The 24,953-nt window shown below is 44.7% G+C and overlaps 1 protein-coding gene across 2 annotated transcripts in view; it reads right to left on the bottom strand.

The window, feature by feature from the left end:
• The window catches only part of ALK (ALK receptor tyrosine kinase), a 704,322-nt gene that overhangs the window by 288,634 nt on the left and 390,735 nt on the right, over positions 1 to 24,953 (bottom strand). For both annotated transcript variants that reach the window (XM_045447274.1, XM_045447273.1), the window contains exon 4: positions 21,645 to 21,846. In XM_045447274.1, coding sequence (XP_045303230.1) covers positions 21,645 to 21,846 — 202 coding nt within the window. The remainder of the gene's footprint in view (positions 1 to 21,644; positions 21,847 to 24,953) is intronic.

Here is a 24,953-nt window from a genome sequence, read left to right as displayed (position 1 = left end):
TACTCTTATGCTTTTTGTTGAATGTAAATTCTGAAATCTGGAAGAGCAAAGCCTTTCTACCTTCCAGGCAAGTATCTCATCCAGGTCCTCATGAATCTTTGGAAACCATTATTCATGAATGAATTCTTATCCCCCACTGATTCAAAGAAGAGTAACTTACACTACATTATGCAAAAATCAAGGACACATAATTGGAGTCTAGTTCCAATATGTTTTTAATAGAATGCTTTTTGCTGCTGAAAGAACCTTCTAGGTAACCATTATGATGCAGGCTTTCTGGGACATTAGCGAGGCAGAAAGAAAGAAGGTAGAGTTGAAGAGAGACATTTTAAAAAGGAGAGGAAGAGAGAGGGAGAACTAGAGGGAGAACTTGCCTTTATGTGCAAGGCAATTGAAAGGTGGTTTTTATGTTTAGCAATTGTTCTCTGTTTGCATTTAAAATGTGGACACTGTCACTTTGCAATCAGAAGAAAGACCAACCAAGCAGTGGCTTCAACCACCACTCCCTGCTCCAGGATTGCCTATGGGGTCACGGCTGTAATGGAAGCTCTTACATTAGGTCTAGACCAAGGTGGCCAGTGGAAGTGGCCACAGTTCCTCAACATTCCTGGGGCTCCTCTTGAAGGGAAGGGGGTAAAATGGTAGCTGGAATGAGCAGAGAGAAAGAAGCTGACCCACCTTTCTCTTATCCCACTCAGGCAGTAACAACAAATCTGGGGACCTTTTAATTAATTCCTTAATCTGATCCAGCAAGGCTGAAATGTACCTAGTTATTGACACTCTTAAAGCCCCTTAAGAGACCCTGGTGACAGGAGGCTGCTATTCTAAAAAAGCATTAAAATATTAGTTGAGGGAATCAATGAATAAATCAATATTTGTTTAGCATCTTCAATATGCTTAACACCATACTGGTGCAAAGGTATGCAAAATTAAGAATAAAACATGGCCCCAGTTGGAAGGAGGCCGTATCTACAGTGCGTATGAATAGGCTTTAGCACTCAGAAAGTAGTGAGAACTCAGAACTCACAAAGACCTAAGTTCAAATCCGACTTCTAGTTGCTTAATTTCCCTGAGCCTTAGTTGTTTTCCTCCCTGCAAGCTAAAGTTAATAACACTTACTTCATAAGTTATTACAAGTACTTAATATGTACAATATTTTTAAAGCTTCTAGCTTATGGCAAAACTTCAATAATTAGTAGCTAAAGAAAAGTCTCTGGGGAAACCACAAACACCTGAAACAATTTGTAAACAAAAATAGCACTGGATATTGGTAGACTGAGGAAACAAAGAATTGAGTATAGCAACCTACAGGCATTATCTGATTAGATGGGACCCTGGAGTATTATTCTGTAGCCTAGACAGTTTTACAGAGTTGAGAAGAGAAGAGAACAGAGTGGTTGAGGTCTCCTGGGAAGCCTTCATGAGGGAGATAACTCATGAACCAGGGTTCCATCTTGACTAATGGTATCTGAGACATGAAAGTCACACCAAAGTACAAGACATGAATAAGTGGCCTTGATTCCTCCAGCTGCCACCTCTCACATCTCGTTAAGCTCCTCAACCTGTCTACACATGTATACCCACCTCACCACCTCCCTTCCCCTACCTTTATTCTCAGGTCTTTTGTCTTCCCACTCCATTCCCTCTCTAGGTACTTTTTTTTTATAGTCAACTGTATTGAGGTATAATTTATGTGCAATAAATGGCATCCATTTAAAATGTATCATACAGGGGCACCTAGGTGGTTTAGCCAGCTGAGCATCTGACTCTGGATATTGGCTTGTGGGATCGAGCCCCATGTAAGGCTCCACACTGAGCACAGAGCCTGCTTGGGATTCTCTCTCTATGCCCCTCCCCCATACTCTCTCTCAAAATAAATAAATAAACATTGAAAAAAAATAAAGTGTACAGTTTAAAGCATTTTAACAGTTGTTACACCAGGGAACCATAACCACATTCAAAACCAACTGTCCCACCACACCCTAAAGGTTCTCTGCCCTTTTGCAGTCAGTCCTGTGACACTTCCTACAAAACCACTGTCCTACCTCTGTCACTGTAGATTAGTAGATTGGATGCACTTTCTAAAATCATACATGAATCGAAGCACATACTATGTGGTCTCTGTGGTTGGCTTCTTTCTCTTGGCATAATGATTTTTAGAGTTGCCCATGTTGTTGTCAGTATTAGTAGGTCATTCCTTTCTGTTGCTGGATAGTGTTCCATTGTATACACAAACCACAGTTTGTTTATCCCCTCACCTGTTAGTGGACAACTGGGTCATTTACAGTTTGGGAATATTGTGAATAAAGCTGCTATAAATTTTATCTTTAAATTTTTTTGACAGTTATTTTGAGACAGATAGTGTGAGTGGGGAAGGGGAAGAGAGAGAGAGAGAGAGAGAGAGAGAGGATCTCAAGCAGGCTCCACACTGTCAGAGCAGAGCCCAACAAGGGGCTTGAAACCACGAACCATGAGATCATGATCTGAGCTGAAACCAAGAGTCAGACGCTTAACTGAGCCACCCAGGTGCCCCAAGTTGCTATAAATTTTAATGTACAAGTCTTTGTGTGGACCTACATTTTCATTCTCTTGGATAAATATCCAGGGGTGAAATAGCTGAGTTGTATGGTAGGTGTGTAATCTAATTTTTAGAGAAACTTCTAAACTATTTTCCAAAGTGGTTATACCATCTTACATTTTCATTAGCAGTATATGAGAGTTCTAGTTCCGTCTCATCCTTACTAACCCTTGGTATGTCAGTCTTTCTAATTTTAGCCATTATAATTTTCCTGATGACTAGTGATATTGAGCATCTTTTTACATGATTAATGGACATTTTATATCTTCTGCATAGTGTCTATTAAAATATTTTGCCCACTTCTTAATTGGGTGGGTACAAGCCCTTTGAGACCTATATGTATAATCTCAAATATTTTTTACAATTTTGTGGCTTGGTTGCATATTTTTTAAATCGAATCCTTTGAAGAGCAAGTTTTTAATTTTGATAAATTCCAATCCAACTGATCAATGTTTTGTTTTGTAAGTTTATGCTTTTTGTGTGCTATCTAAAAAATCTTTGCTTACTCAAGTTTGCAGGGGTTTTCTCTTGTGTTTTCTTCTAGAAATTTTTATAGTTTTAGATTTTACATATAGGTCTATGATTCATTGCCAGTTAATTCCTTAGGCATTTAACATGCTCCCATTGCCTCCAAAGTCCTGTCAACATACCAAAACTCCTCTATTTTTTTCTCCAGCCCAGATATTTTCTCTGATCTCCAGACCCCTATGTCTACCTGCATATTCACTTAGATGTTTATGTTACTAAAGACTCAACATCTCCAAACCACATTTTCTACTTTCCTCTCCATACATGTGCCTCCTTCATTTTTGCCTGTTTTAGTGAATGCCTCCATCCACCCAATTGGTCAAGGCAATCCATCACTAAACCTGCCTATTGCACCTTGCACATAGATATGTACAAACCCGCTCCTTTCTCTCTATCTACACTCTCTAATCAGGACTATCCTCTTGTCCCTTGGGCTGCTACAAAGGTCTGGGATCTTCATACCCATGCCTGCCCTACCACCAATTCACTCACAGTCCTATTCTTAAAACTCTACATCAACTTTCCTTGAGTTTTAAGACAAAGGTTGTATTCCTGAATGTGCCTCTTCCGCCTGTCTTTCTCCCCATCCTTCTCTTCAGCCAGGCCTCTCTTCACCTTCAGATCCACATGCATGAATCTGCCTTGATTTCCTCAGAAATGTCTCACATCTTTCTTTTCCAGGCATTCATATGCCATTCCTACTCCCAGAAAGAGTCTTGCCACTTTGTCATACTACCACTCTTCTTTCAGACTTCAGTTCAAATGCCACTTGCTCAGGAAGGCTTGTATCATCCCTCGGCCTGGGTCAGGTCCTTCTCTTATAAAAGCTCACAGAAGCTGTACTCCTTCGCCATGTATCACTATGGTAATTGCATGACTGTACATGTCATTAGTAATGTAGCATTCATTTCCCCCTCTAGAATGTAAGCTTCATGAAGACAGCAGTGGTTTCTGCTTTTTCCCAGCTCAATTCCCACCATATAGCACACTTCCCTGAAATAGTAGAGGAATACTTAATTGACACATTTACGGAAGGAAGGAAGGAAGGAAGAAAAGAACAAAGACAAAGAGAAGGGCAACCATGGATGGAAAGAGGGGAAGGGGTGGGCCATGGGGGCATAATCTCAGCAAGACAGAGGGGTCAGAATGGAATCATGTGGTTGTGGGAAACACATTTGTTGATTTTCTTTTTGAATCAGGAATCAATAAATAATTTTCATTCCCCAATCATGTAAGCAGACAACCAATTATAGTAAGACTGGTGGCACCTACATTGCTCTTATCAAAATCAACCTATAAGCTGCTTTAGAACCAGATGGTAAAACAGTTTCAGCACAAAAGATGCATATGTAACTCTGAAGTCTCTGATCACAGCAGCTTTATGTTTAAGGCAATTAAATGCAGCCATCAAAAGGCATATGCAAGAGGGGAAAGTTCAATTAGAGGAAGATATTTTCATAAACCAACTGGAAAAGAGAGAGATGTTTTTCACTTTTCCTCTAAAGCTTTTGAGAATCCTATTCACATTGATGTATAAGGCCAGTTCAAGCCTGACTGAGCAGGGTGGAGGAGAGAGCAGGGTCCAGGGATTTGAGTAGGGGCTCCAGCAGTGAGAGGGCTGGAGTCTGGGTCCCAGCTCAGCAGCCAGAATGCATGCAGACTATGTTAGTTCCATCTTGCCTCAGTTTACCCAATAATACATTATGTATATGTCCATCTGCTTAGTGGTTTGTTATTCAATTTCACCTATAAATAGAAGGACTAAGGGCTCTAAAGGGGGATTGGATGGAGTGCAGGTCTGACATGCCTCTTCTTCCTTCTCTCCACTCCTGTCCTCAGGCTATGCAGGGAACTTCTCTCCTATTCTCACTGCAAAGGTTCTGATTTCATTTTCCCCAAACCAATACCATAGCTGAGGCTTTGCATAGCATCCTCCTCCCAGGGCTAAGGGTAGCTGAAATAAGGGACCTGCTTCTCTGCCCTGCATGATATATGTCCCTGGGTAGGCAGTGGAGATGCCATTTCAGATGAAACATAGAGAAGACAGTCTCTCCTCACTGGTGTCTGCCCCTGTCTATTTGACATGCCACCTGATGGGGCCACCTGTGATCTACCTGGGGGAGGCCTGGGGAGAGCCCCTCTCACATCTCTTTTGGAGAGGTTACATCATGTAGTGTGGTGGTCATGGGCTCTGGAGTGAGACCCTGTGAGTTCAGATTCCATCTCTAATCATTTCTAGCTGTAGGACTGTTGACAAGTTCAGTGTCTTCATCCATAAAATGGGGAAGAAAATGATATGTCACCTCATGGAACTACTGTGAAGATAAATGAATAAATACAGGTTACGGCACTTAGAATGATACCCACTGTATATTAAGTGCTATACAAGCGGTAGCTATTGTTATTTCAAGGCAATATACTGGTTGGCAGTAGTAGTCTTTATGCGTTGTTTTCTATCTCTGGTCAGGGATCCTAATGCTTTAGGCCTTCCCAGCAGAAAGGTGTAAGATATCCTTATCTACTTCAACTTTGAAAGCAGCATGATAATATTTTTGAGTTCTACTTGTTCAGTCAACAAACATTTATTGAATGCCGATTCTGTGTTAGACACTGTTTTGGACTTTGAGGACACCAAAATGAAAGCACTGAGTATGCTTGTCTAAGTTCAGACTCTAGTGGGAAAAATGGGCAGAAATGCACAAAGCTGGTGAATTTCCATGGGATTGGAGCTGTTACTTACAAAGGACCTTAGAGGCTGAAAGAGAAGAGATGCCCAGGGACAGAAGTGTCTGGGAAGAGCTCCTTGAGAAAGTGCTACCCTTATGATCTTCATAGCTGTACTTCTCAGGATTTCAGAATCTTAATTACGGCATTAAACAATTGATGTTTTATTTCTCTTGTGTATCGAATGCACCATCATATCTCTGAACATAACGAAACAGATTCAACCACCTTTTACTGAGGTACTGTGCTAAGGCCTTTCACACGCATTATATCATTTGGCCAATTCTCTACGAGGACGTCCAGATTTCTTCAGAAACCAGGATGCCAGATGGAATAATTTTTTGATGGATGGAGTCCATTACCAGTTTAGGCTATAAGCCCAGGTGATTGAAAAAGCATAAATCAGGCAATTGTCCTGGTGTTGCCACTCTCTCCAATTTTTAAACCTTCTGCTACTAATGGAGATATTACCTGACCCTCTTGATGATAAAAGAATTAGCTCATTGAATCACCACATGATCATCTGGATTGCAGCTTTTCCTATTCACTGGCTTTCAGAACATTGTTTTAAGTTTTATACTAGAGAGGGTTGGCTGGTGTCTCTCTTTTTTTTTTTTTTTTTTTTTTTTTTTGGTGCATGCTTTGTTTTACTACCAAAGACTTCTGGCCATGTGATTTGTACTTAAACCTACATGTCATGTGCATGCCTGATATATGATGAGAGAGAAAGAGAATCTCTCCTCTCCATTGTCTACTATGCTTGGCTGTGTTTTGCTCTGAGATCACCAAGTCAAACTCAGTTTGTCAATCAAGTTCCCAAATCTGAGCTCTTAAAATATCTCACCTAGTTCAAGCCCTCCCTAGAGGGATGGAGGGCTGGGATGGGTTTCAGAGTTCCTCAGTTCCATTCAGTGGAGTCTGGCTGCAGAGAATGAGTCAGAATAGTCATGAAGCTATCTCCCTGGCACTAACCCCAGACCCGTTTTAAATAACGCATCTAAATGTTAATGCACACTTAAGACAACAGTGTAGCTCATACTCTTCCCAAATTGATTCATTTTGCAGTGAGCCTGATGCAATTTACTCAGTATAAAAATGTCTCTGGCAATTAGGAGAACAAAGGGGCAAAGCTGGCGGACCACAAGGATGACAAACAAAGCTAGACGATGTGAAAGCGGGGGACAAAATTAAATTTCTTTTTGAATCAGATATTTTTGGGAATGTCAATAGCAAACAAGAAAGGCCTCCTTTGCCTGCAAGAGAAACTTGAGGATTCTCCATTGGGAAGAAAAGACACAAATTGTCTAGAAAATGGTTTTGATGAAATGCTCCAGCAGCCTTCCTGGTTGCTAACTTTAGGGTGCCTGGGGTTCAAACAGCAGGATGCAGCAGGATTCAGGGGAAGAGTGAGCCAAGCTTATGCTACACTGGTGGGTAGAGGTTTCCAGATCATTGAAGAACTGCCCCCCCCCCCCCGACCACTTCACTGGTTAAGGTCATATGGGAAGAATGTGGCTCCGCAAAATATGCTGTAGAAGAAACTAAAATTGTTTAGCCTGGTGGGGGCAGGGGGTGGTAGGGGAGTTAAGAAGAGACATGAGAACTATCCTCAAAGAAATGAAAACTGCCTTGTTAGGAGAAAGTAGGCTTGTTCTATGTGATTCCAGAGGACAAATATAAGATCAACCAGATAATCGTGAAATAGGAGAGGGAACTAACATACACTATCAGCTCAAATTATCCTAGATGCCTCATATGCATAATCATAGTACTACTTCACAGGAAAATTGTGGTGTTAAATTCAATTATATACCTCAGTGCTAAGAAGATGATAAACACTCAATGCATATTAGCTATCACTGTTAAAAGCTCCTGTAAGATAGATATTACTATTCCCATTTTATGGATGAGATACAGGAGACCTGAAGAAATTGAACAACTTTTCAGAGATATTCAACAACTTTTCAAGATGACAAAGGCAGTGGGCTACTAGCAAGTTCTTCCTGGCAGCAAAAGCTGCCTCACAGGGGGCAGTCTGCTTTTCGAGGTGAGCATCCTATTGGTTGGAACCAGGTAAGCTGAAGTCAGATGAGCTTTGGAAGAGGCTCTTGCGTTGGTTTGGAGTGAGGGTAAAGGGACTGGATTCAATGGCTTTTAAGATTATTTTCTGCTTGATGAGTCTATGTCTAAAATATTTTTCTAGTTCTGCTGGCTAGAGTATGCCTTTAACCCAAATTAGCATAAATAGTCATGTGGGAATGTGAAATTGGAGAGGCAGCCACAGGAAAAGACCAAGGACTCAAGGACCATGGACAGTGCAATACAGAAGTTTTTATTTCTATCTGGACTCTCATTTTGCCAATCATCAAATTTCTTGGCTCAATCACATACACAATGAACCTGATGCCACCAGGACCCCAAACCCAAGAGGCCAGCCTTAAGTCAGACAGAAAAGCAGAGAGTTAATCAAGAAAGTTGGTAGACATGTGAGGATTTTTATAAATGAAAATCATCTGTGTCTATTGAGAAGACTCAATGAGCACCAAGAGGCTCCTTAGGGAAAGTGACCAGGAGAAAAAAATCCAGACAGAGGAGTCACTCTGAGGCCTATAGGTAAACATCCAATAGAAAAATGATAGAATTTCATGCAGTCATTGAGGGATTTTAGTCCTGGAAAAAAACAAACAAACAATGGAGGGAATATTTAAAGAATAGTTGGAAAGAACACAATAGGAATTCATCCTAGCTTGTCTGAAAAGATTAAAAAAAAAAAAAACAAAAAAAAAAACTCAACAGGAGTCGGTGTGCTTAACTGGGAATGTAAATATAGGTAAACTAAGAAGAGGAAGATGTTGGAGGGGGGAATACCAAGGAGAAGATTCTTGTGGAAGATAAGAAAACACACAGGAAGCATATAGGAAATTGTCTGGAAAATTGAGGGGGTTAAGATGATTCCAGAGTGGGCTATCAGGAAGTATGGGAAACATCTTATTTTTCAAGGCTGATGTATGCCAGCATTTGCTTAGTGGTGTGGGCTGAGGATCAGTCATTATACCTGGGGTTGAGTAGAAGGAAGTGAGATATCATGGAGGATGGAGATGGGATTTTGGTCAAGAGCTTTCCAGATGCATTTTTTTCTTAAAACCATATCTCAAATTCTCAGAGTTCCTGGTCCAATTAATTTGATGGTTTGTTCATTTAAAAAGCATTTCTTGAATATATTCTGTGGGTCAGGCTCTGTGCAAGGCAGAGGAGACGCAATGATAAATAATGCGCATCCCTATTCTTAGGACGCCTAATTGGTGAGAAATGCCTGTAAAAGAACAAATGTGCCTCAGGGCTGAGAACAGTAACAGATGTGAAACAAGCCACAGAAGTGGGTGTAAAGGATGGTATAATCAACACTGCTTGGACTGGGTCTGGAGTCCCAGGAAAGCCTTGAGAGCTAAGAGATTCTTTTTTGAAGGAGGGGAAAGATTGCACTTGGTGGTCCGAGAGGTGGGGGAAGGAAGAGGGGTTGAAACTGCTGGCTTCAGTTAGGGAAACTGTGAACAGCTTATTATAAATGAAGCATGGGTCCAAAGGAATGGGGTAAGCTCAAGACGGGGAGGGCCAGATTGGGGTCGTGTGCCATGCTGAAAAGGAGCTCAGACTTGATCCTGAGATCCACAGGGGTTTACTGAAGGATCTGAAGCAGGAGATTAGCAATGTGCAATGTTCACCTGCTAGTTCTCTTATCAAGTTCTTGACTTGCTCTATTTTGGGACTTCCTAATGCCCAGGAGGAGTCACTGAGGTTATTGTTCTCAAAGACTTCAAGAAACATTCCACAGTATAATATGACAGAGAAGAACAAAATCTGAGTCTAGAAGTAGGGCCACAAGGGAAGCAACATGGCTCACGGCCCTCTCTTGATTCCCACTGTGTGCCAGTCATTTGTTCTAAGTTGCCCTGAGAGGTGCAGAGAGGCCCCCGATGCTCGGGTAACCTGAAGTCCTTGGGTGAATATCTCACAGGCAGTTCCTATGCCCTGGGCCCAGCCTGCTCCCTCTTGAAAAGCTGTGGCCTTCACTGTGTGCCCTCCCCTTTCTCACAACCACAAGATGTACCCATTGACGGAGGGAAAGTGATCAGCATTTTGACAACAGTGGGAAGACTCCTTCTTGGAGCTTAGTGATGTAAGATCATCTCAGGAATAGACATTGTACCAAATCCGCATGTAGATTTTGTAAAGCCTTTTAAATGCAAAGTCCCATGGTTGATATGGCTCTTAACTAAGGCTCTGAACCATAAGAAAATGCATTTCTGTTATAAAAACAAGGAGTTTATCTAGACACGTGAGTGTGGTACTATAAACAAAACAAAGGGGAAAAAAGAAAACTCAGAAGCAGGCCAGGTAATGAAACATAGGGAGGTTTGCTTTGAGGCCTGGAGTGAATGCAAAGTGGAGCTGGGCTATTATGCAGCTCATGGTGTTTCTTTACTCAGCCGCCATCAACACCCGTGCCCTGGACTCTGCGTTACAACTAAAAGAGCAGATAATTTCATCACCTGGTTCTGCCTCCTTCACCACAGACAGAGACCTGGCCTCCCCAGGCAAGGGGGCCTGGATTGGCCTAGATCTTCAGGAAACAGGGAAGCTGGGACCATGTTGGACTTTCTATATATAACCTTCTGCAGGGCAGGCTTTCTAGTTCCTATTCTTAAGGCTGGCCACTTTCCAAAATGTTCTTCCTTGGGCCAAAAGCCTTAGAACTTTGCCCTCTATTTTTGGATGGGAAGGATTATATACATACCACAGAAAATATGTAGCTAGGTATTTATGAAGACTATACAGTGATGATATGTTACATATGTATCATCATACACAAATAATAATATATTCTTAATTACTGGTTGGTGATAGGGAGGCCGGGAGCATGGTAGGAGTGTAGACTGTGGAGCTAGACTGGCTTCAGATGTAGTCTGCTCCTTACTAGCTGTGTGACCCTGGGCAAGTTACTTAACCTCACTGAGCTTCAGCTTCTTCACTGTAAAATGCAGGTAATAAAATTGCCTCCCTCATTGAATGGCAGTGAGCATAATATTAAGTGACATGACACGTGGAAGGCACTTAGAACAATGCTTGGCACCACTGAGTAAATTCCAAGCAACTATCCCTCTCTTCTTGCTATGGTCTGAACGTGCCTCCCCCAACTCGGACCCAAATTCTTATGCTGAAACCTAACCCAAAATGTTGGCAGTAGGAGGTAAGGCCACTGGAGGTGATTAGGTCATGAGGGTGAAGGTCTCATGGATGGGATTAGCACTCTTATAAAGGGGGTTTCAGAAAGCTCCCTGGCCCCTCTCACCATGTGAGAACACAGTGAGAAAGTGCCAACTGTGAATCAGGAAGAGGACCCTCACTAAAGCATGACCTTGCTGGCATCCCGTCTTATATTTCCAGCCTCCAGAACTGTGAGGAATAGATTTTTATGATTTCTGGTATTTTGTTATAGCAGCCAGAATGGACTACAACACTCTTCTTCCTTTCCATTATAATTATACAAATTAAGGGGAGCAGAAGAAGTGGGGTGAGCTCCTTCTCATCCTGGCCAGCAGCTTCACTCTTTCCCCATCTTTTGCATGCTGGCACTTGAGGGCCAGCAGTGAAAGGAAGGATGCTGGATCCCTGTTGACTAGTGGGGGAGAGGGCCTCGTAGCTGGATCATCACAAGGCCACATGCAGATGCCATCCATGGAATCTAAATCAGAGGTCACACTGAACTGGACACTGCAGAATGAGTAAGGGTCTCTGTGATGGAGATGGGAGTGGAGGGCAATCCGTAAGGAATAATCACCTTAGCTACTCTTGCTGCAAAGGAAGAGGAGGGGAGGGGTGACAGAAAAGTCCTAGAGTCTGAGCCAACTGTAGCCAAAAAGTGTAAATAGCTTGCGCCCTGAGTCCACTTGTGCTGGGGCAGAAATCAGCTGTGTGCGTGGATGGATTGTCTATAGGAATCTGGAGTCCTCACTAGGGAGGAAGAAACTAATAGAGGGAGAGAAAGCCAGAAAAGAGCCTGGATTCAGGGTGAAATCTTTTGAGTATTTGTAGAAGGACATTTGCTACAGAAAGAGGTGGGGGAGGGGGTCCAGGAATGAGACTTCTCTTTGGAGACTGCCTTGGTGAGGAGGGGATGGGTACTGTTACCATGAAAGCCAGAGGCACATTCGTACGAAGTGTGAGAACTCTGAGACTGGATGGGGGCAGACTGGCTAAGTGATCATGTAGCCCCAGCACCACCTACTTCTCAAGCTGTTGGGCCTTGGGACATGGTCCCTCCATGCATGCATGCCTTTGGCTCATTTCCCCCCTGACTGCTGCCCCTCCTCCCTTCAGAGCCAGCTCAAGCTGTCTTCTCTGGGCCAGCTTGCCTACCAGCCAGCAGCACATTCATGCATATACTCCTCCACACCCCTCTGCACACGTCCTATGCATAAACTCATTACAGCCCTTTCCCCACAGCATCCCTTGTGGATGACACGTCCCTTGTCACCTAACACTAAACCTCACTGTGAGCTCCTTGAAGGCAGGATGAGCCATCAGAGTTCAATCAAGACTCATAAACGTTTGTTGACAGAATACCTGATGGAATGAATGAGTGAATGGCTTGACATTAATGGTTTATTGCCTAAATTCCTCCACCTATTTTCTTTTAATTTTTTTAAACATTTTAATTAATTTTTGAGAGACAGAGTGCCAGCAGGGGAGGGGCAGAGAGAGAGGGAGACACAGAATCCGAAGCAGGCTCCAGGCTCTGAGCTGTCAGCACAGAGCCCGATGTGGGGCTCGAACCCATGAACCGTGTGATCATGACCTGAGCCAAAGTTAGACACCCAACCAACTAAGCCATCCAGGTGCCCCTAAATTCCTCCACCTATTTTTAATATCTCCCTCCCCACTGGGAAAAGGTGAGGGTCAACAAACACTTCTTAGATGAAACCTGATTGTTATGCATTTTGTCTTCTTTTTGCATACAACGTACATTTATCATTATGGGATTTTCCAAGATGCCATTCTGACAAGCCAAGGGGTTAGAGGTATTCACATTCTCTCAACTTCCTAGTGTTTAATCCATCAAATATCCGGGGCAGAGTGGAAAAAGGAAAGCAACCAGCTCAAAAGAACCCCCCTACAAGCCCTAGGCTGTCAAATCTCAAAGGTCAAAACTGGCAGAAGCCGATGGTCTTTTCATTTATTTTTCTTGACGCCCATCAATGAAAGCAATCATGAGCAAAAGTTGTACCTGCCAGGAAAGGAATTGTCCTTTGTACTTAGTGGCAACCTTCACAGTTGAGGTGCACTCTGACAGCTGCTTCCTGAACCCCAGAGAGGATTATACATGTATCCCTGGGCGGGGGCAAAAGGTGGGAACAAAATACTTTTCATCTTCTTATTGATTGGAGACTCTTCTATGATCTCGGATTGGGCTTTAAGTCTTAGACTCAGAGCTCAGGTTTAAGAAGAGTTGCATCGTAGATTACCATAAACTGACCTGGTGTCCATGCACCTAACAAAGAACACTTAACTATGGGCCAGATGCTGTGCCAGGCAAGCATCCTGTGCAAGGAGTAAGAAGATACATAGCCTGAGGTCTCGACCTTCAGGGCTTCTGGCCATCAATTAGATGACCAAATATCAGCTGAGTCTTCTTGAGAAGAGCTTTACTTGACTGGATAAGAACAGGTGCCAGTTTCCTCAGAGTCAGACATGATACAATGCCTCCTTGTGGAAACCACAAGAGCCAGAAAAAAAAAAAAAAAGCACCCAAAAGATATGTGTTTCCCCATAACAAAGGGAAAATCATTGAACCTCTCTGAGATTCAGTTTACTTATCTGTAAAATGAGGATAATAACATATATGACACACTGGGCGCCTGGATGGCTCAGTCGGTTAAGCGTCTGACTTCAGCACAGGTCACCATCTTGCTCAGAGCCTGGAGCCTGCTTCGGATTCTGTGTCTCCCTCTCTCTCTGCCCCTCCCCTTCTCATGCTCTGTCTCTGTCTCTCTCAAAAATAAACATTAAAAATTTTTTAAAATAATATATGACACAGATCAAAATGAAGATGAAATGAGTTGCTGGGCTGATGGTAGTTGGTGCACCTTGGAACCTGAACATGCATTGTACAGAGTTGCTATGAATGCTCACAGCATAGTATCTATCCCCTGAGAACAAAAAGGAGTGCCATGCTCCAATGTTAACCTGGGACCTACATGAAAGTCAACACATGACATTCTGAAGACTAGAGATGGATGGTGGGTAGGTGGATGGATGTGGCTGTGGATGTTTGGATGGATGGATGGATGGATGGATGGATGGATGGATGTGGATGGATGGATGGATGGATGGATGGATGGAGAATCTCTCTGACTCTGAAAAGTCCAGCTTTCTCTAGTCCACCCTGTATTCTCTCTAGTCCCCTATGGCCTTAAAAGCCACAGTAATTCTGGAGAGAGAATGATAGATGTGTCTTGAGTAGATGCACTGGTGGAGACCAGTCCCTTAAATAGCCTTGGATTTACCCAGTTGTTCCAGATGGGGACCACACAGGCAGGATCAGGCCACAGGGGGAAACCTTGTCAACTAGCATGTGTACCTGTGAGGGGGAAATAGGACGCTACACCCTGCACACAAGTGTATCTCATTTCTCCTAGCTTTCTTCCAACCTTCTGTCTTTAGTATTTAGCAAATGATTGTAGACAGTTACCAGCTTATGTAATCAACTAATTTAAGGTGAGGTATTTGCCATGATCCCTAATTTTTGATGCACACCAGAATCCCTGTGTCCTTTTCTAGACATACTCATGCTCATGCCCCTTCCCAAGATGAGTAAAATCAGAATCACTCTGCATGGGACTAAGCTATACAAATTTTATAAAATGGGTGGTTCTGATTTGTACCGCCAAAGCTTGAGACCTATCATATTAATGGCTTCAAATCCAAGTATTCTAGAGAGGACTAGCATTTCAGTAGTTGCTTCAACAATACTATTCACAGGGATGAGAAATACAGCGAATCCAAGCACAGCCAATGGGACTGGTCCTTTGGGGCCTAACTTAGGGAACACAAGCAGTCACTCTGAGGATAGAGGGTGTGAAACTGTGGCTGTCCTCATACCCAATCCCACACAGCCCTGCGCTTCCTGGAGGAAGGCCAGCCCTGCTCCTCTGCCCCTTCGAGGGGCCGCCAGGAGCAGGAACAAAGCACTATTAGCACCTGTTCTGCATGTCATCTAATTTAATCCTCACAACAACCTTATGAGGCATGCCAATTATTACCATTTTACAGATAGGAAAGCTGAGGCTCATAGACAGTCAGAGACTTGCCTAAACTCACACTGTGTGTGGGAGCTACTTCCAAGCACACTAAAGATCCAAGTCTCATGCTCGGAGAACCACAACCTGTGTGACTATTCCCGTGACCAGGTGTCCTACAAATATGCACCTGACAAGCCTGGGTGTGGGTGTTAAGGCTTTTAAAAATTGTCTTTAAAGCCTCTGAATGGCTCTCTCTTTTTAGTGTAAATCACCCAGACATTAAAGCCCTTATTGTATATTTATTAGTGTGTTATTCAGACCAAGGGGAAAAAGAGAAAAGCCGACACTCTGAATGACTTTGAAAGGGAGAAAATGCTGGGTCTGAAATTAAATCATTGTGACACTGCCACTTGAGGGCATCAATTTCAATAAATGATCACCTTTTTTATTCTCGATCCCGTTTATCACGCAGGCAAGATGTGAGGAGGACTTTGGCTAGAGGGTGCTGAATGCCACAGGCCCCTGATCTCCCTGTGTTGTCCAGACCTGCCACACCACCCTGGGCCAACTGAAGTTAAATCCGGCACAGTTTGGCAGTCAGGCATCCTTTCAGAAGCACATGCCTAGTGGCATCTTTCCATGTTGCCCTGCCCGAAGCCTATCCCTCGCTCAGCCTGCTGAGACCATTCGGTCTATTTACAGGAGAATTCAGGGCTCTGTACATTTGCAGCAGAAGGTCTCTGCGTCAAGAGGGGGTAACTGTCTTGTAAGCCAGACTAGGGACAAAGAGCAGGACTCCGGGGTGGGGAAAATTGTTTCCTGCTACCCCAGTCCTCAGTGACCACCTGAGGTGAGGCAGCTGGCCTTGCAGGATGAGGAAGGGGACAAAATGCAGCTGGAATCTCTCCTTGGGAAGGGAAGAAACTGAGGCTGGGAAGAGCCGCAGATTAGCAGGGGAGCCAGGACTGACACAGCACTGCCACACCCACAAGTCAATATTGCTTTGAATTAAATGACTTTGGCAGCTCTCCCATTAGGATTGTTCTGGTTTTAAAGCTGGTATCTTTGGCCAGAACTGACTGGTCTAAATAAATATGGCAGCTGTGTCGGTACCCAGCACGGACATAGGGTTTTCTTCACCATGGGTGGGTGGCTGCGGATCTTAAGCCGAAGGCAGTGAGCTTGAGGATTTCCTGATGCAGCTGTTCAGCCAGGAGATAGAAGAGAGTACAAGAAAGCAGGGCTCCGGAGGACCAAGAGCTCACACTTCGTCTTTCATCACGTCACATCACCCCTCAGGGCCTTGGCATCCCCAGTGGACAAGAGAGAAGGAACTCAGGTCTCCTCTGAGGGTAGGGGTTAAGATCCTGCAGAAAGGTGAAGCTTTGTGCTGAGGGGAGCCTTATTTCTCAGCCACCTTCTGTGATGAACCTTGTTTGTGCTACAGAATGGCCCTGACAGCTTATCATGGCTCAAGCCTGAGTATCCCCAGATCCTTTAGGTTTAAAGCATCTTTTCAAGTATTAGTAATTCAAATGATTGGCAACTTCTATCCCCTCAGGGCCCAATTTTTCCCTCTACACACTGTGTAGCTCTGGTCACACACAATAAAGTCCCCGGATACCCAAGGCTGCAGGAGAAAGGCGTGTGCTCGGGTGTCCGGGAAGGAACTGAGGAGGCACTCCTACAACCCCAAACACCCCCACCCCCTGAGCCTGGGGTCCTGAGTCCAGGAGGGCACCAATGTCACACTGGAAACTTCTGCTCCTTAGTATCTCTGGGCCCCCATTTAAAGCCATCTGCACAAGCACGTGCTGAATCCTCCTTACTGGACTGTATGTTCCCTGAAGGTTGTGCCTGTGTCCTCTTTGGCTGCGTATTCCCAACACCTAGTGCCTGGGAGGCACAGGATCCATGGTTGTTAGAGGGATGGATACCCTGGAAAGCGTCTAGCATGTGTTAAGTACCTAATATGGTTGGCACAGCGTGAACCATTTTCCTTATACCATTTCACAGCTCACCATTCTAAATAGGGATTATCATATTCATTCAATTCATGAGGACTTTGTAACCTCTGACTTCTAGTTAAGATGTCCTATGCCTGCTGGATTCTGTGGCCAGCAGGGCTGGGCTGTTTGACAGAGCATTTCTCTGCTTCTGTGCTCCTGTGGCCATTCTGGCAGGGCAGATGAGCAGATGAGCCGGCCAGGCACTCATCCCTTTGCATCCCCTGGGAGACCCAGGCCAAAGCCAGGCCTCCTTGGCAGAGGCGGGCGCTCATGCTCTGTGATTCACTAGACCTCATGTATGTGGCTGCTTTCCAGGAGGCAAGGAAGGGAGCAGCTGCTGGGGCTCCCCGACTGCCTGTCCTTGCCTCCGGTGTCTCCAGGCAGGCTGCTGCTCCCCCAGTGTTGCACTTCATACTCACGACTTGGTGTCTGGGGGACTCAGTGGCCTCAGGCTTGTCCTTCCCCAGCCCACTCCTATGAGTCAAGCTCTCCCCAGCTGACTGTGTTATGACACTCTCCTCCCTTGTTACTACAAATGGAGAATGTTGCTTTGCAAATAGCAGTCCCCAAACCACCCATGTTCTGTCCTGAGAGGAAGCCAGCCCCATTTGTAATTATCACTGTCATCACCACAAGGATTTCACTGTGTCCCCCTCACCACTCGGAGCACCATGTTGTCGGGTCGTCTCCGACATAAAAGGGAGTGAACTTCAGTGAGGCAAAGTGCCAAGGACCTCAAAACCAAAGGATCCTTGAGATTGCCACCAACCCCACAATCAGAGAGCGGATGAGTCTTAGTCCTTTGTGCTCCCCAATTCTGAGCAGAACAGAGCAGATTAGGGTATTAAATAATGGTCTCTTACATGTGCATCCTGCTTAGTGTGAAAAGCCCTTTACGTCTTTTATTCTTTAACTCCACAGCACCACATGAGTAGGGCTGGCATCATCATCCTCACTTCACAGATGGGGAAACTGAGGTTTAGTAGGGGTGGGATTCACCCTGAAGTCATAGAGCTCATTCATGGAAAATCCTTTCATAGACCATCAAAGGCTAGTCTTTTGTATCTCTAGCACCTGTATGGTCCTACCAAATAGAAAGTACCCAATGAGTAATGGTTCTCCAAACTGAGGAATAGTGAACTAGGACCTAAACTGAGGGCTTTGATTCATAGAATACTGATTTTTTTGCTGCAGCAACATGGCCTAATTAAGCTCTTCCAGCAACGGGCAAAAATAGTCTGAAGTCAGTCTGCTTAGGTTCAGACCTCCTGCACCCTGTCTAGCCAGTGACCTTGGGAAGGTTGTTTGATCTTACTGAATTTCCCCATTTGTGAAATGGAAGATAGTAACAGTGACTGCTTCATTGTGTTGGTGAGTATTAAATAAGAAAATACACGTAAAGTGCACAGTGTTGACTGGGAAGTCACATCTGGGAAGTGTTAAAAAGTGTAGATAGCAGTTATTATACTCAAGGGTAGAGACTGCACCTTACAGATCTATGTAACTGAGGAATCAGTACAGTGGTTGGCACACAGACTTGAGTGTAGGGCTGAAGACACCTGTCTACCAACACTGGCATTCATCACATGACATGGAGTGAGTCCCTTCCCCATTCTGGGCCTCAGTCCCCACTCCTGAGAATTGACAAGGTTGAATCTTGAGGTAAATCTCAGGGTTCCTCCCAGCTCTAAAATTCTCTAGCTATTTCAGTAGTTCTCAAAGGGGACAATTTTGCCCCCCAGGGGACATATGGCAATGTCTGGAGACATTTTTGTTGCCATGACCAGGAGAGATGCTACTGGCATCCAGTGGGTAGAGGCCTGGGAAGCTGGGGAGCCATGCACGGGACAGTGACCACAGAAGGAATTGTCTGGTCCCAGATGTCAATAGTGCTGAGGCTGAGCAACCCAGATCCAACTCTACACAAATACCTAGAGCTCTATGAAGTGTTGAACAAGTGCCTGTGCCCTGCAGCTTGCCAAGATGCCTGGGGCAGCACAGCTCCTCCATGCATCAGGACAGTCTGTGGACTGCCCCTTCAGCTGCCACCTTCTATCCTCACCACATTGATTTTGTTAGGGGTGGGGAGGCTGTCTCAGGCATCTTTAGTTTCAATTTGGAACCACTCCTGCTGATCCCCAAACTCCAAGATGGCTCTGTCAGGACTAAGGGAGAATATCTCTACACAGAGATGCCTGGAACTCAGCCTAAGGCAAAGGCCCTGTAGATGTAGGGCAGCCCCAAGCAAAGGCATCAAGTCAGGGGGCTTGCCGCAGCACACTTGCTTCCTTTCTCCTGTTTCAACTCCCACTTTCCAGGGGGCAGGCCAATTCCTACAGTGGGAGAGTCGCTCTGGGAAAAAATGCAATGGCTAGCATGATGGGCCTTGAGACTGGGGAGAATCACAGCCTGCCCACACTGTGCTGTCTTCCTTTCCCTATTCTCATTGTCTATGAAGGGAAGGTGGCCATCATATGCCCCCTGTGCTCATCTGTCTCAAATCTAGAGGATCTAGTGGATCTCTTTTGTAAGGTTCTTTCGCCTTCCATTTCCTTTTCCCTGGCTCTGCCCTTTCCCTCTGAGTTCCTGCTGAGAGGCTATGGGTTTCCTGGAAAGTGCACTAATGAGAGAAGGGGAGATCTGGAGTCCACTTTGGGCCATATCACTTCCTATTTCCTCTCTCTGCCTCAGTTTTCTCATTTGTTAAGTGGGAACTCACGAGGTAGTTGCATGCATAGGAAGATAAAGAGGGGAAATGTCTTCGCAAGACCCCATGGCTAGTCATTGGGAGGAGCTGTGGTCTTCCAAACCATGCTATCCAGGGGACTAGGCTCTGCTACTCAGAAAGCACTGAAATCCCTCTGGCACTCTTCCTTCACATGCATGCACATTCTCAGCCTGCACTTCAGGGAGACTCTGAACTCCACTTCACCCTGTGACATCAATGAGTCCCAGCCTCCAACCACACTCTTTAACAGATTGATGGTCTGAATTCTCAGCAGCCTTGAGCAGTGCTGTCTGGTCTCTTCCAGGATTGGTGGGGCAAGAATGCTGAGTGCAGAAGTCAAGTTCATGAGACTGGGCAGACGCCTACAGGATGGCATGGCAGCAGAGGCCAGCACCCGCTCTGCCCATGGATGGGAGGCCTTACCATCTGGGCTTCTCCCAAGAAAGGGAGGCCATGCTGGAAGGAAGTTCGGCCCCAAGGACAGCACATCTAAAATAGGAGGCAGCCCGGACACCCAACATTCCTAACTTCTGGAGAACATAGGAAGAGGCACTTGGTACTGGTACTTGTACTTGGTACCAGAGGTACTTGGTACTTGGTACCTGGCTGGATGGACCCTCCCATCCAGCCCAACGAGGCATTTCAGAGGCATGAAGATGGATATAGAGTTTAGGTATGGGGACAACATCCATCTTGAAGCTAAGATTTTATTCCTCCTGGGACTGTAGGAGCTTGTAGTTTTTTGAAGCACAGCTAAATACAGATGAGTCAGCAGTAGGAGAGTAGGGTGGAGATTTTCAAGAAATTATTAAGGAGGCCATAGAGCTTTTTGGAAAAGCAGTAGACAGGCTATCCCCTCCTGACCCAGCACACCATGGAGGTAAACAATGGGTAATATCACTGTTCGGATGGGACTCCTCTGAAAGATATTTTCTTAGAAAGAAGCTAACGCTAAGCTTAGATAGAAATCTGAAGTCTATCTTCTGTAAACATGCCACAAAGAAAGATCTTTCACCCTTGATTATAAACTAATCAGATCTGGGGCCCCTCAAAAGTGGGGTTTTATGATGGCATTTATTCTTATGGAATAAGAAAAAAAAGGTATGCACAGAGATACCCTGGTTCAAATTTGCTTTCCAATGTTACTACTTCTAGAGGCCCAGTGGATCACTGAGTAAGCAAGTGAATATCTTCTGGAAGCTTGAGGAGCCCACGGACATGGGTATCTGGTGTGATTTCAGTATTGTGTAAGCCTCAGAGGTTCTGGAATGAAGCTTGTTCCAATCTCTATTGAATTGATACCACTGTGGTATCCCTGACCAGTTCTTCTCTGGGGTCCCACACTCCTGCACGACCTGCTTAGGTGGCTACAATGATTTGCTCTTTCCCTACCTGCTCAAGTCCTGATGGTAAAATCCCATTTCCAGCATATTAAATTACTTTCATTTTGGCCTTTTAACACTCCCCTTGGCTGTTTTCTTCTTGGCTCCATCTGTACTTTGGGAAATAAATACTTTTAACACCCACTCGTTAAATGCCCACTTTGCCAGCTGGTCTTCTGGCCTCTGGAAGGACCACCAGCCTGGGCAGCCAAAGGGCCCTACAGAACAGTGTCTGAGACACTGCCTTGGGAATATTAGCAATAATGGCTCAATCTGGACCCTACCCATTGAAAGATGACTGTGAGTTTTAAGTAGATGTCACAGACTCTGGAAATTTGCAGCCAAAAGCCAAATGGCCTTTTATATCATCAGTTTTGGACATGGGGAGGGACTTACCCATGCTTTCCTGGAGTGGGTACCAGAAGGATCTCTCTTCCAGCCTCGTTGTGGGGCAGTAGCTGGGCAACATACCTCCCAGAAGGCTGCAGATGCCTGTGCACTGAGACAGCCAGGCTGCAGTGCTCGCTGCTGCTCCTCATCCATGGGCTCAGGATGGTGTGCTTGGAGTTTGCTGAGGTGTTGAGGAGCAGGAAGGAGCCTGGCAAGAGACAGACAAGGTGACTCTGCAGGTGTGTACAGATAGCACCAGCAGCATCTTCGTGGCAGGATATAGAGACCAATGGCACTAAAGTCAGCAATGGTGTAGACCTTTCTCACCTTCTTCCCATACACACAACCCTCTTTCCCTTTTCTTAGATCATCTTTGTGAAAAGCAAAGCCTGAAGCAAGAGAATGGTAATTCTGGACTTACTAAGGCTCTCACCTTAGTTCCCTGTCTCACTAGTTCTATGTACTGGAGTCCCAGGTCCTTCATCTGTAAAATGGCAATGAAAACACCTATATCAAAGGGTGGTTGTAAAGATTATATGAGATAAGCATGGGGAGTACTTTACCCAGTTTTGGGTGGAGAGGAAGGCCCCTATTAAATCATCAATTACTTGATTTCAACTGTCTTCTAAGTTAAAGTAGAAATGATAGTTTACAGATTATTTGTCAGCCAATAGGCACGATTAACAAAGTCTCACAGGCAACTGGAGAAAAATAGGGGGTATTACCTAATCCCCATAGAATAACCAGCATGAGAAACCCAACCCAGATGCTAAGATGTTCTGATGGATTTACAGCCTGGTCTAGAGGGACAGCCTAAATAGTCGCTGCCTCCAAAATGTGCCAAGAATGGAGCCAGGACACTAGTGCCATTTTGTAAACAACCATGTAGGGTGTTTCCAAACCCTACAAACCAAAGCACACTCTGGGGGCATCTCAGGCCACCCTACAGGTCACAGTTTAAATAAAAGCTGAGTTCTTCATATCACATTCAAGCCAACTTAGCACTCTATTTATGGCCAATTCAGAGTTTCTCAGGAATGTATGGATTGGCTCTACAATCTCAAATAACTCTGACCAGTTCAAGGTTTTCCTTGACAGGTGGGTGGCTTGGAGAGGCAGCATTTGGGTCACTTATTATGTAGTAGTCAAGTTCACAGCTCATGCTCCTTTGGTTACTAGCTGAGTGATCTTGTGCAAAGCATTAACTTTCTCAGGTTTCAGTTTTCTCGTTTATAAAACCGAGTGAGAAGGGTTGGCTGAACTCAATAATCTCTTAAGATCCATTTCAGCTCGAGTCTATGCGTCATGTGGATTTGTAACTGGTCTCCATAAAGAAAGCCCTACAAATCCTCTCTGGTGCCGTGCCTGTGGCAAAATATGCCTCTGGGGCAAGCCAACCCTAATTCCAGTAGTATAGGCCAAGTGATCTACAAGAAACCTGTATTCATGGGGATTACTGTCAGCATAAAAGCACAGCACCATTTTATTGTTCCAGGCATTCCTTCTGATGCATTAATTTCACTTGTCACACTTCTGCACTGAAGTTTCGGATCATTTGATGCTGCTTCTTTTGCAGTGGAAGACTATTCCAAGATTCCCGACTCCTCCAGTGGGAACCAGCTAATGAGTGCTCAGCCCTCTTAAACCACTCCTGAGCACTTCAAGCTGGTCTCCTTCTATAGACAACCCAATTTACCAGGTAGGTAAATGAACTAGCAGTCAGCAGTAGAGAATGATACAGATGAAAGAAGGGATCCCTACCAGAAGCATTCTTTAAGGAGAAGGTATTGTGTCAGGAACTGGAGATTTGCAATATTCTGGAAGTAGATAAATGTGACTTCCAGTTATAATCAGGATGAGGTCAGTGCAAGACTGTTTCTGAGCTGGACTGGGGACCAGGGGTCAGCATGGCAAACTGCACCCTTTGTAATTGCTGGGAAGTTTCAGCATGGCAGATGGGCCAGTGGAAAGTGCTCTACAACCCTCAGTAAATAATCTATACTATTACTCTGTTTTACAATGGGAGAGGTATTCTTGTCATGGGTACAGAGGTAGAAGAAAGGGAATAGAATCAAATATCAGAACTAGACAGGACTTAAAGATCACGTGATACGATGCCCTAACTTTCCTAAAGAAGCAGACTAGAGGTCAAAATGGAGAAATGACTTGTCCAACATCTTAATTTGAAACTCCAAATCAAACTCCAGGGGTTTGGATTCCTAACCAGTGCTCTTTACCTTATATGTTTCTCATTATCCCACTGTATCCCTTATCTTAAAACATGATCAGGGTGCACTGTGGCCAAGCTGTACAGCTCAGGAACTCAGAGGGGGAGGAAGAGAAGAAGGCAGGCAGTGGGGTACTGAACCAAATCCATTTGTTCACTGGCTCCCTGTTCACTCTTTCTTGCCCTCAAATTTCATTTACTGGATTCCACTGTTGAGCAAACATCCAGGCACTGGCTTTGCCCTGGGGACACAGACATAAACCAGACACAGTGCTGGCTTTTAAGGAATTCCAGGTCCAGTAGGGGTGATGAGATCACTGTAATAACTACAATCAAAAGCAGAGGTTATAAAGTCATAAGACATCTACAGGTAAGGCACTTTGGGAGGCCCCAGGAAGGAGACATTAGGTTCAGTTGGGAAGATTCATAAAGAAGATGACCTTTGAGCTAGGTCTTAAAGGGAGAGAAAAACAAAGATATTGGCAGAACCGGCCATGCGGGGCTTGAGGGAAGAGGAGTAAAGGCATAAACGTAGAAAATGTGTAGAGGCACTTGGCTGCAGAGGGGTACTACCTGAAGACAAGGCTGGGGCACAAGGAAGACTAGGGCAGCGAGTGTGGGGCAAGACCATACAGGACATTTCATTCCTGGCTGGAGGTATTCACTTCTATGTTTGGAAAGGTTTTTGAGCAGGAAAGTGACAGTATCAGAGTGGTGCTTCAGGAAGGTTAATCTGGTATGGTAGGGGAATGGTGGGGATCAATACTGACCTGACCTCATCCTATAGTACTAATTACACTAAGCAGGGATGTGACTAAATGCAAATGTGACATGTTTAGATTGTTACTATTGTAAGCAAAGGTGCCATGTTGGGGATAGACTCTGGAATTGACTGGGGTATCCAATACCAGATTGATGTGTGTCTATCCAGAGTAGATGAGAGTCCTGGAAGCATGTCTTGGGGCACAGTCTTGCTCTAGATACGTCGGGGCATGGTCTGGGTTTAGGACGAAGGCAGCATGTCACACATATGGAAGCAACAACTGTGCCCTGGTCTGAGATCGTACTCGGATGTTTTCAGGTTGGTG

This window comes from Leopardus geoffroyi, chromosome A3, assembly GCF_018350155.1.
Source record: "Leopardus geoffroyi isolate Oge1 chromosome A3, O.geoffroyi_Oge1_pat1.0, whole genome shotgun sequence".
NCBI classification, from domain to species: domain Eukaryota; kingdom Metazoa; phylum Chordata; class Mammalia; order Carnivora; family Felidae; genus Leopardus; species Leopardus geoffroyi.
This window is presented reverse-complemented; position numbering and strand designations above follow the sequence as displayed.